Raw genomic sequence first — 12690 nt, 5'->3', positions numbered from 1 at the left:
CCTCTTTCATGTATAAGAAACGTGTTTGTATCTAACTGTATCACACCAAAGCAGACTTATCTATAAAACCTAATATTGTTATAAAATGTGGGTCGACTTTAATGCTAGAATGTGGGGTTAGATTTCCTGCAGTAAACACAGCAGATAGCCTAATGTGGCTTCACACAAAAAAAACAAAGACCTCTATACAAGTCCTGGTATTGTTGTGTAAAAAATAGAAAACCTTTTATAAAACCTGACTTTGTAATAATTCTAATATAAAAGTAGATTTGATTCTAATAAATCTCCCTTGGCTAGCATAAATATATTTTTGGGGGGGAGATGCCTCCGTTATAAAACAAAATAAGTTAGTAAGCCTTTTTTTATCCATGAGTAGTTATAATTTCTAAAAAGTTTGAACTAGTCATTAGTCAGCCATGAGAAAGTCACAATTATTAAGTCAATACGTCGCTTCACCCTTTTATTGCGCTAGTCTCATGTAGGCTTAAGTTTTGATTACTAAGTAACTTTCTAAGTCAGTTATTTTTTGTTTTTTCGTTCAACGTGAATAAATATCTTTGGAGAATTTTGGTTCAAATTTCGGTCGATTTTAAGAAGTTATTGTAAAAAGGGTGAAACCATTGTTCGTGGATTTGTACGTAAGTCTTTATCAGAAAAGTTATGTTCAAATTTTTCATTGAAAAACAAAATCAGGGACTTACCACTGTTTTATCTCCTTTTCGGAAACTAGAAAAGATATGAAAACGTCATTAGGTTCTGGATAATCCATTCACAGGGAAAAATTTTGTGACTGTAAAATCAATTTACAACTTGGATAAATTAATATAAATTAAAAGTTAAAAATTTGAAATATTTCTTTAGTTAAAAGTTCCCTTCTAGCTCCACATTGGTTCCCAACCTGTTTTACTTTTGAAAAACACTAAAAAAAGCAATAAACCCTCAATTTTAAAATTGACAGACTAGGTGAGTTACCAACATGTTACACTAACAAGCACTCAACATTCGTGTATTCTGACTTACTCTTGAATTATTATTTTTTTTATCTATTTTAAAATATAAACCACTCTTAAGTTTTAGTTAACAAATTATATGCGTCAGGAGTATACCCCTTACTGAAAGGTCTGACTGAGGGGAGCAGAATAAAAAGGTTGTGAACCACGTGTCTACAATAGTACGCTGAGAGTCTAGAGATCATTTTATGCCAGACCAAGTTAAAGTTTAGAGAGCGAATAAAAACTTCCTGCAAGTTACTTCGAAGATTTAATACTATATATATGTGATGGAAGTAGAAAAGCGTTAGCAACGTTACATCATATGAAAGGTGTTTAAACGTTGTATAATAAGTTGTCAGAAGAACAATTCTCTCAAAACATCATTTGATTACTTTAGCGGTATCAGCACTCTGAAGAAAAACCTACTAAAGGAAGAGAACAATCAAACAAAAAATTTGAACCTTTAAAATTCCTTCTGTCTTTAGGAATTTACACGTTGCGGAAACTGGAAGATATTTAGAATTAATATTAAAATAATTTCGAAATGTAGTCTTACTAATGAAGACCAATAATTCGGTCATAGTTTACTGTCCACTTAACTGGAAAAACTGTAAGGTCAAGATTTAACTAAAAGCCTGTCAATCCTTTTCTCCGACCATTCAGATCTCCAATTAAACTTTTCAAACAATAATCATCCATTACTCAACAAAACCTCTGTTTTCCAAAATAGCTCCAACAGTTCTTGTCAAAAGTCACAACTCTACTCAAATTAAATTACAATCTTCTGTGGTCTTTAAATTTACCTTTTACATTTAAACCTCTTTAGCTGTCCAGACCAACAAGCCCAAATTATCATCCAAACCGATCTAATAGCAATCCAAACTTTTTTACTCCTTTCTTCCCTGTAACTGCTACACAGACAGTAACTTTTTCAATATACCAACAAACCCAAATTATCATACAAACCGATCTAATAGCAATCCAAACTTTTTCCTCCTTTCTTCCCTGTTACTGCTACACAGACGGTAACTTTTCCAATATACCAACAAACCCAAGTTATCATCCCATGCACTAAAGCGATACAAACTTTTCTTCCTCATTTCTTATTTGTAATGTGTATAACAATATAATAAACGTGTAGATTATTATTTGTAATGTGTATAATAATATAATAAACTTGTAGATTCTTATTTGTAATGTGTATAACAATATAGTAAACTTGTAGATTCTTATTTGTAATGTGTATAATAATATAATAAACTTGTAGATTCTTATTTGTAATGTGTATAACAATATAATAAACTTGTAGATTCTTATTTGTAATGTGTATAACAATATAATAAACTTGTAGATTCTTATTTGTAATGTGTTTCTGTGAAGAAAGAATTTCACACGATGTTTGTTATAATTTCGAGCTCAAGCCTTAGCATTCTTATCAAAGAATATAGAACGCAACATGCCGTGTTTTTAACCTGGTTTTCAAGTAAACGTGGAGTTTTTGAGTGGATTCTGTCGTTTCTCACCAGGGGTTTCCATTTTGAACATTACCTCAATCGTAGCTTGTTTTACCGCCTGAGATCCACAACTTGTACACAAAACTGTTCCTTGGAAGGGCGGGTGTTTCACGCAGCGAATGAATAAATGCTCCCCATGGGTCTATCACGTGCTAAAACGTTTCCATATCCAACAGAGGTAAAGAGTAAAACACGTGCCACTTGTAGAACTTTCAATAACACAACATGATATATGTATGTATAATACAAGACTTTTGACCGGTTTCAGGACCTGTAAGACTCTTGGCCGGTTTCAGGACCTGTAAGACCCTTGACCGGTTTCAGGGCTTGTAAGATATTATTCAGCATTCTGATAACTTATGTAGTAGAAACTAAATAAAAGCTGTTAAAAGGAAAACATATAAAAAATAAAGACCGATACACCATACACACACTGACCTGAAGACGAAAGGCGAAAGACTTTCGAAACGTCGTCCTCTACACTTGTATTTCTACAACAGTCCATTCAACTAAGTTTCATTAAAAAGTGTAAAATCTTAGCAGTTTCATTCTTTAAAGTTTGATACATTCATCCGTGTGAATAGGAAGGAAAATCAAATTGGTATATAACCTCTATATATATTCAGATTTGGATGTGTAAATATATATATAGAAATACACTCAAATCAAAATAAATATGGAAGGACAGCTGGTAAGATTACAAAAGTACCAGTACAAGCATGGGTAAGATTATAAGTGTACGAGTACAAGCATGAGTAAGATTATAAGTGTACGAGTACAAGCATGGGTAAGAATACAAAAGTACGAATACAAACAGGCCCGGCATGGCCAGGTGGTTAGAGCGCTCGACTCGCAATCTGCGGGTCGCGGGTTCGAATCCCCGTAACACCAAAAAGGCTCGACCTTTTAGCCGTGGGGGCTTTCACCAACGAATAGTGGGATTGACCGTCACATTATAACGAGTAGTCCAAGAATTGGCGGTGGGTGGTGATGACTAGCTGCCTTCCCTCTAGTCTTACACTGCTAAATTAGGGACGGCTAGCGCAGATAGCCCTCGTGTAGCTTTGCGCGAAATTCAAAAACAAACAAACACAAACATGGGCAAGATTACAAATGTACGAGGAGAACGCGTTTAAGCGCGAACATAAGGAACTACAAGCAATCTGGCAAGTTGGCTGAAATGAAGGAAGTAGATATCACAGAAACAAAGGAGTTCTAGCAGGCTCGTGTCATCTTGCAAGTGATATGGAATACATGTAAGTGCATTTATGGAAGCCACCTTAGCTGTTATCTGATATGTCAAGCAAGAGATGGAACTCTTATCTTTACCACGAAGCTTACTCAGCGGTTCGGGAGACATAAAATACTCCAAATCACAAACCTCCCTTTAATAGCTACCAATACGTGTCATACCACGCTACAGATAACGTTAGTGTGTTAACAACTGGTTATATTCCGTTCCAAAACATGTTTCTTCGGGAGAAAAAAAAAAATGTCACCTTTCATTGTTTTTATACATGTGATTGATTTTGTAAACATGATGTTCCTCGTTATCAAGTTTCTATATGTTTGTTTTAGTCTTTTCCAACGTCCTTTATATATACATTAAATACTGATACCACTTTCCATACGTTTCTTAACCCTCATCCAGACACTAGACTTATCCACATGTTCTTAAATTAAGTACCTGATCCTGTCACTAGACTTATCCACATGTTCTTAAATTAAGTACCTGATCCAGACACTAGACTTATCCACATGTTCTTAAATTAAATACCTGATCCTGTCACTAGACTTATCCACATGTTCTTAAATTAAGTACCTGATCCTGACACTAGACTTATCCACATGTTCTTAAATTAAGTACCTGATCCAGACACTAGACTTATCCACATGTTCTTAAATTAAGTACCTGATCCAGACACTAGACTTATCCACATGTTCTTAAATTAAGTACCTGATCCAGACAATAGACTTATCCACATGTTCTTAAATTAAATACCTGATCCAGACAATAGACTTATCCACATGTTCTTAAATTAAGTACCTGATCCAGACACTAGACTTATCCACATGTTCTTAAATTAAATACCTGATCCAGACACTAGACTTATCCACATGTTCTTAAATAAAGTACCTGATCCTGACACTAGACTTAAATAAAAACCTTATCAAATCACTATAACTACCCATGTGCTATTGAAATAAGAACCTTATCAAGTCACTATAACTACCCACGTGCTATTGAAATAAGAACCTTATCAAGTCACTATAATACCCACGTGCTATTGAAATAAGAACCTTATCAACTCACTATAACTACCCACGTGCTATTGAAATAAGAACCTTATCAAGTCACTATAACTACCCACGTGGCTATTGAAATAAGAACCTTATCAAGTCACTATAACTACCCACGTGCTATTGAAATAAGAACCTTATCAAGTCGCTATAACTACCCACGTGCTATTGAAATAAGAACCTTATCAACTCACTAAAATGACCCACGTGCTATTGAAATAAGAACCTTATCAACTCACTAAAATGACCCACGTGCTATTGAAATAAGAACCTTATCAACTCACTAAACTTATCCACGTGCTATTGAAATAAGAACCTTATCAAGTCGCTATAACTACCCACGTGCTATTGAAATAAGAACCTTATCAAGTCGCTATAACTACCCACGTGCTATTGAAATAAGAACCTTATCGACTCACTAAACTTATCCACGTAGTATTAAAGTAAACTGAAGGTTTTATAAGATACAGATCTTACTAGACATTAATTTTTTTATTTGTTGAATTTCGCACAAAGTTTCTCCAGGGCTATTAGCGTTAGCCGTCCCTAATTTAGAAGTGATAGACTAGAGGAAAGGCAGCTACTCAAAACCACCCATCGGGCTACTCTAATCGAAGAGTGAGACTTACCGTTACGTTATAAAGCTTCCACGGCTGAAAAGTCGAGCATGTTCAGTGATGGGATTCGAACCCGTGACTTTCAGATTACAAGCCAATTGCCTTAACCACGAGGTCTTGCCAGATCTCAGCACTTAAGAAGCATAATATACGAATAAGATTATAAAATATTAATTTCTTATATTTATGTTTGCGTTTATTAGAATACCGTTACTCAAGACGTTGTTTTAGACACCAGTCTTTTGTTTATCAATAACGAACATATCTGAGCTAAAACATAAACAAATTTTGTCTTTTCATAGACTCGTGCTTGATATTAGAAATTTCATCCATCAGATTTTCCAAACCAATATAGTGAAACCTTAGTACAGGTTAGCATGGATGTTATCATCAGACCAACAGAAGACGTTTCAGTGTCTCTGCTGGAATGTAGTTTGATCATTTTTTTATTCTTTTTGAGACATCATCCATGTCGCCACGACTCATCACAATACAACAGATATCTGAACGTTATTTCTATTTCAATAATTGATAGCACAATAATCACCTAGCAACACGGAGAAACAGGTGAGCATTTCAGATCATCATCCCCTCAGTAAAGGGAGTGTTTCTACAATCATTATTATTTTTTATGTTAAGAAAGCCTCTGGTTGTTACAGGTAGAACGTCATAACCCCAATACTTCATTACTCTAGGTTGTCTTACAGATTAAAGCATTTATTTACACACAAACACTGCCCTCGAGAATAGACATAACAATACAATTACTCGATAAACTTACTGACAACAAAGATCACGTGACTAAGACTCTATGAAGCTGTAATATTCTAGTTTCTGTGAAAATATTTGAAAAGTTGATTTTCTGCCGTACCTGTCAGAGTACGCTTTACACCTTGTATCTTCTAAAGAGACTTTATAGGGTTTTTTTTTTACGAAATTTGTGTGGGTAACTGACATTGTAGCGTATATGTCCAACGTGTTTATGATCACTGGCTTAAAATAAATTTTTGTTTATGTATTTTTAACACATGGGAGAGAGCGAGAATGTTTTCAAATATTCTCAAGTGAGTGGGGAAAATCTTAAAGATTTTCTTACTACTAACTTGTTCACGTAAAATCTGTTAGTCTCTAAAGATATTCTTACTACTAACTTGTTCACGTAAAAATCTGTTAGTCTCTAAAGATATTCTTACTACTAACTTGTTCACGTAAAATCTGTTAGTCTCTAAAGATATTCTTACTACTAACTTGTTCACGTAAAAATCTGTTAGTCTCTAACTAGTGTTAAAGGTTTTGATACTGTACAACATTTTCAAACTGACAATCATCCAACTACGTTGTAATGTAATTTGTTTTACTTTTTCGCGAACCTTCTCTTGCCTCTCAAGATAAATTCTGCTTCCCCCTGGGGAGTTCCTCCAGTTTGAGAACCGTTGTTTTATATAAGGCAAATGCGTTACAGTTATGATTAGAAACCACTATGCACAACAGACAATTAGCTTTGTTTGACATCGGTATTTACAATTAGCTTTGTTTGGTATTATAACTGATTTCCTAAGTTTTTCCCAATGCTCCGACTTACCGTAAAATCTTCCAAAACACATTACTGTCCAATTAATCACATTTACCACATCGATACCTTCTACAGAAACACATGTCTTAAAAACGTTTTATAGATGTAAGTGAATACGGGGAGTGTAATTAATGTAAGGTCGAATATAGAGGTCAGAAATAAACACTTTGTACCAATCTTCGGTGACGTCATACTTCCATGGTGACATCATGTTTCAGTAGAGAAGGTTTAATGTTAAGTTCCAAACGTAACTCTTTATGTTCACTGTTCAGTTGCAGTTGTAACATAAGATTTTGTGAAGATACTAATGACAATCAGTTTCACGAAGATGTTCACATTTCTGGTTATAGCCAAGTAATATTTGTATCAGCTGATAATTCAGGTTATAATCTAGTCATATTTCAATCTTTTGATAATTTCGGTTATAATGCAGTCATATCTCTTGTGATATATGTGTGTGTGTGTGAAAGAGAGAGAAATTCAAATTTCAAAGTCCGTTTTCGTTTTTTTTTTTTTCTGAACTTTGAAAGTACAAGACGTAATATAACAAAACCAAAACCTAGGAAACACGCTGAACAAGTCGTGCTAACACTTACAACACACACTTAAAGTGTTTCTTGACTGAACTCCACTTTACGACACAAGATAAACCCGAGTCTAAATCAAATTGCTTTTCACGTCACGTGAATAAACTGTTTAATTTCTCAGGAGAAAAGCGCTGTCTAACTACGCGTGGAAGAAATTCACAAACACACATAGAACAAAAACAAATGGCTGGAAGTAATTTCTAAAAGTGATAATTGTATTGAGAAAAAGTCGTGTTGCAAAAACTCAAAAATAACTACTCGCACTTAATGAAATAGTCCTCGTCATGAAGATGTGACAGCGCTACTACGGTGTAAATCGATCGCTATGCACGGTAGACTGGATTTTACTCTAAAGAATACATAACGAAATTAAAACTGGTTTACAGTTTCCGAAATTCCTTCTTAATCAAAATAAGAACGTTATTTATTCATAGTAAATGTATAGCACCTGGAAGAAGGATAAAAAAGCGACATCTCCTTATACTGGTTGATTAAATAATTCCAAGCCAAAGAAAACTAGCATAGCATACAAACAGGTGGAAAGAATTCAACCAATACATTCTAGAAGAGAAGTACCTGAAGAAGTAGCGGGGGGGAGGGGGTTACAAGTTAGAGAGAAAGTTGAATGAGAAGCTTTGTGCTTAATTGGGTGATTTAGTACATTAACTAAACTTTGAAGAATTTTTTTTTCTTTATTTTAACAATAGCATATATATATATATATCTAAGCATTGTAGTTTGAAACCCACTTTTTTAGAAAATAAACCCTGGATACGGCTTAAATGGGTAGTCAAAAAACTTTATTACGAATGCGCAACGTTTAAACAAGCTTATGTCATCATCACCTCTGATTACGTGTCCAAATGAAAAATTTAAAGGTAGCTACGAATGAAAGTTGTGACCACGTGTCCAACTGAGAAACTTCTCGTCGGGAAAAAAAACTTCCTTTGACGAGTTTGTTTCTGTCTAAGAAAGAATTCTGAAATTTCTTGACTTTGCACCATTAAAAGTTACTCGGTTTAAAGCATTTATCAGAACTCTGAAACACACCTGATAAAACTGTTAGACATTACGTAATGATCTTTGTTTTCAGTCTTAGTCTTTACATTTGCAAAATAACGCAGGAAATCATATAATAGGCATGTTGACTGTGTGAGAACAAAATTCATTTTTTAGAAAAATTAGTGCTAGATTTGAACTGATTTTATTTCTTAGCTCTAACGCTTTAGTTAACAAGATTATATAAATCAATTACTGGTGTTTCACACGCTTAGAAATCTGATCACATACAACTGATTCTCAGTTCCCACGACGTTACCCCTTAGAAACCTGATCACATACAACTGAGTCTCAGTTCCCACGACGTTACCCCTTAGAAAACCTGATCACATACAACTGAGCCTCAGTTCCCACGACGTTACCCCTTAGAAACCTGATCACATACAACTGAGTCTCAGTCCCGCACGACGTTGCGTAAAAATTCATATGGTATTCAACGTAACTGATGGTTCCGGGGGGGGGGGGGTGATTTATTTTAAAAGCACAACATTGAAGTACATGATATAAACTGGGATTTATAGAAATATATCGATTAATATAACTACGTTGCTTTGCTCTAGGGGTAGAGCACACAATCTAGATGACGTATTTGGTTAATTCTTTCAAGAATTCAAAGAGCCTTGTTGGAGGAAATGAGAGCAGAATTCGTTTTACCAAGCAGAATATAATATATATAATAAGTAACCATATATTTACCACCACGTAAGTTATCACAACCCACAGGTCTTCTATCACTCATGGCTCACACCCACAGGTCTTCTATCACTCAGGGCTCAAACCCACAGGTCTTCTATCACTCATGGCTCACAACCCACAAGTCTTCTATCACTCATGACTCACAACCCACAAGTCTTCTATCACTCATGGCTCCCAACCCACAAGTCTTCTATCACTCATGGCTCCCAACCCACAAGTCTTCTATCACTCATGGCTCCCAACCCACAAGTCTTCTATCACTCAGGGCTCAAACCCACAGGTCTTCTATTACTCATGGCTCACAACCCACAGGTCTTATATCACTCAGGGCTCAAACCCACAAGTCTTCTATCACTCATGGCTCACAACCCACAAGTCTTCTATCACTCAGGGCTCAAACCCACAGGTCTTCTATCACTCATGACTCACAACCCACAGGTCTTCTATCACTCATGGCTCACAACCCACAAGTCTTATACCACTCATGGCTCACAACCCACAGGTCTTCTATCACTCATGGCTCACAACCCACAGGTCTTCTATCACTCATGGCTCACAACCCACAAGTCTTCTATCACTCAGGGCTCAAACCCACAGGTCTTCTATCACTCAGGACTCACAACCCACAGGGCTAATACCACTCAAGGGCTCACAATCCATAGGTTATCCACCACTCAGGGATGCTAAAAAAACCGTGTTTACTAACACAAGATTCTGAAGCCACGGGTCTACGTGTAGTAAAGTAAATAGGCTCGATACTCATACTCAAAGACACCAAAGTAATATCTCAGTGTAAAAGTATGCCAGTTTATAATAGAAGAGATAAATAAATCGTTGTTTTTGTTAAGCGATAAAAATTTGAGAAAGAAATTCAAATCAGCTCAGTCAGGTGTGCTTCTTCTATTTATAACCTAATATGTACTGGTTGTCCCTAAAATGTGAACGCAGATACTAAGAAGTAACTTTGCATAATGTAAAAACTTCTACACACTATTGAAGCTCCGGTATACTCACAATAGGTGTCCTTAACAAGTCTTGTAACAAAGTCACTTCCAAGCTTACTCTGTGTCTTCCCCATGGACTTCTGAAAATATTAAAACTAATGCACAAAATCGACGTTTCTGTTTTCTATAGTTTCACCTGCGACAAAGCATCATCAAATCAAGATGGGATCAGGTCCTGGAAACGTCAGTATGTAGGTCTACACGAGCATAAGTATCATCCCACCTGCACAACGATGAACCCTAGCAGACCACATTTTGTACAGCGACACCTGCAGGAGAAAATTAGCAACCTCAGCATAACCAACGTTATCGGTAGCAGCATGTGCTGAATATAAGTGAATCGATTTTGCGTGTGGCAGGAAAGCAACAGATATTCATATATTAATTTAAAATGATCCAACATATTTAAAACAATACCTTATAATAGATAAGCTTGGGCAAACTTGAATAAAGTGATAAAATCAAACAAACATTCCGAACTGTTTACTCTGACGTTATAGTTCGTTGTGGATGAAGATAAGGTGTGGAGTAACGCTTAATTCATTATATGTTCTTGTTTATTATTATTTTATTACTTAAAAAAGTAATTAGCAAAAATGTTTGGCTAGAATAATGTGTTCTCTGTTAATATTTGGTTATAATAATGTTCTATGTTAATGTTTGGTTAGAATAATGTGTTCTATGTTTATGTTTGGTTAGAATAATGTGTTCTCTGTTAATATTTGGTTATAATAATGTTCTCTGTTAATGTTTGGTTATAATAATATGTTCTATGTTTATGTTTGGTTAGAATAATGTGTTCTCTGTTAATATTTGGTTATAATAATGTTCTATGTTAATGTTTGGTTAGAATAATATGTTCTATGTTTATGTTTGGTTAGAATAATGTTCTCTATTTCCTCTGATTATGCTTGATTAGAATAATATGTTCTCTCTTTATGTTTGGTTATAATAATATGTTCTCTGTTTATGTTTGGTTATAATAATATGTTCTCTGTTTATGTTTTGTTAGAACAATGTGTTCTCTGTTTATGTTTGGTTAGAATAATGTGTTCTCTGTTTATGTTTGGTTGGAATAATGTGTTCTCTGTTTATGTTTGGTTAGAATAATGCGACATTATTAAGCAACATTCTGATGACATAAATGTTACCCCCAGTGGCACAACTGTAAGACTACGGACTTATAACACCAGAAACCGGGTTTCACTATTAAGCAACATTCTGATGATATAAATGTTACCCCCAGTGGCACAACTGTAAGACTACGGGCTTATAACACCAGAAACCGGGTTTCACTATTAAGCAACATTCTGATGATATAACTGTTACCCCCAATGGCACAGCGGTAAGGCTGCGGACTTATAACACTAGAAACTGGGTTTTACTATCCGTAGCGGGTACGGCACAGATAGCCTATTGTATTGCTTTGTGCTTAAGTACAAACAAAGATACAGCTGTTATATTACATTCTGATAATACAGCTATTAAGAAGTATTCTAATGACACAACTCTCAAACTTCATATAAACAGAAAAGAAACGAAACGCGTATAAAGTTAGTTTTCCATGGAATTCTCTCGATATTTTAAACCTCATTTCCATGCGTGAAATTCCATAAAAATATTTTAGTTACACTACGCCATCTAGTGATTTAAAGGTAAAACATTAATCATTTTGTGATGATTTGTTGTGGCTGACTTCTCTGAGTTTATTTAGCTGATAATATTAAGCTTTGCATTGAAAGAAACCCCGATTTTGTCCTATTGTAAGTCATTAAAAACTTATTACAACTCTAGTTGGTGTGTTTTTGTTTGATGTTACGAAATATCTGTCATAGCCCCATCAATGGCGCAGCCTCCTAATCCTTCCCATTTCTTCTTCTATGAACAAATATTTTCGATCACTTTTTTCTATGTTAGATTGCTCTAGAAGTTGGGAAAATATTCAGATTCAGAACATCGTTAAGTTGTTTGAAAGCTACACAAGGGAAGTCCCCCCCCCCTCTCAAGGATGTTCAGGGGTAAGAAGCCCTCTTCATCCACCAAGGAAATTATACAAGAAAAACTAGAGTTTGGGGAAAATAGGAATAGTGTGAGCTGAAGAGAAGATGAACAACGAGTAGTCTTCCAATGGGATCGAAATAAATCTCTTGGTAGGAGCCCTTTTCAAGGCTTACAGGGATTTTTGTTGAACTTCCAATAGGATCAAACTAAATCTCTTGGTAGGAGCTCTTTTCAAGGCTTACAGGGATTTTTGTTGAACTTCCAATAGGATCGAACTAAATCTCTTGGTAGGAGCCCTTTTCAAGGCTTAAAGGGATTTGTGTTGAACTTCCAATAGGATCGAACT

At 35.3% G+C, this 12690-nt stretch overlaps 1 protein-coding gene across 1 annotated transcript in view; it reads right to left on the bottom strand.

Annotated features, from left to right (window-relative positions):
• Positions 1–10586, bottom strand: part of LOC106462709 (frequenin-1-like) — a 20325-nt gene extending 9739 nt beyond the window's left edge. Inside the window, exons 1-2 of the mRNA XM_013922654.2 lie at positions 10354–10586; positions 702–726 (exon numbers count right to left, since the gene is read on the bottom strand). Coding sequence (XP_013778108.1) covers positions 702–726; positions 10354–10417 — 89 coding nt within the window. The 5' untranslated portion in view covers positions 10418–10586. The remainder of the gene's footprint in view (positions 1–701; positions 727–10353) is intronic.
• Positions 10587–12690: the final 2104 nt, after the last annotated feature.

Source organism: Limulus polyphemus, unplaced genomic scaffold (genome assembly GCF_000517525.1).
Source record: "Limulus polyphemus unplaced genomic scaffold, Limulus_polyphemus-2.1.2 Scaffold1230, whole genome shotgun sequence".
In the NCBI taxonomy this organism is placed as follows: domain Eukaryota; kingdom Metazoa; phylum Arthropoda; class Merostomata; order Xiphosura; family Limulidae; genus Limulus; species Limulus polyphemus.
Note: the sequence above shows the minus strand (reverse complement) of the source record. Positions and strands in the feature narration are given on the sequence as shown.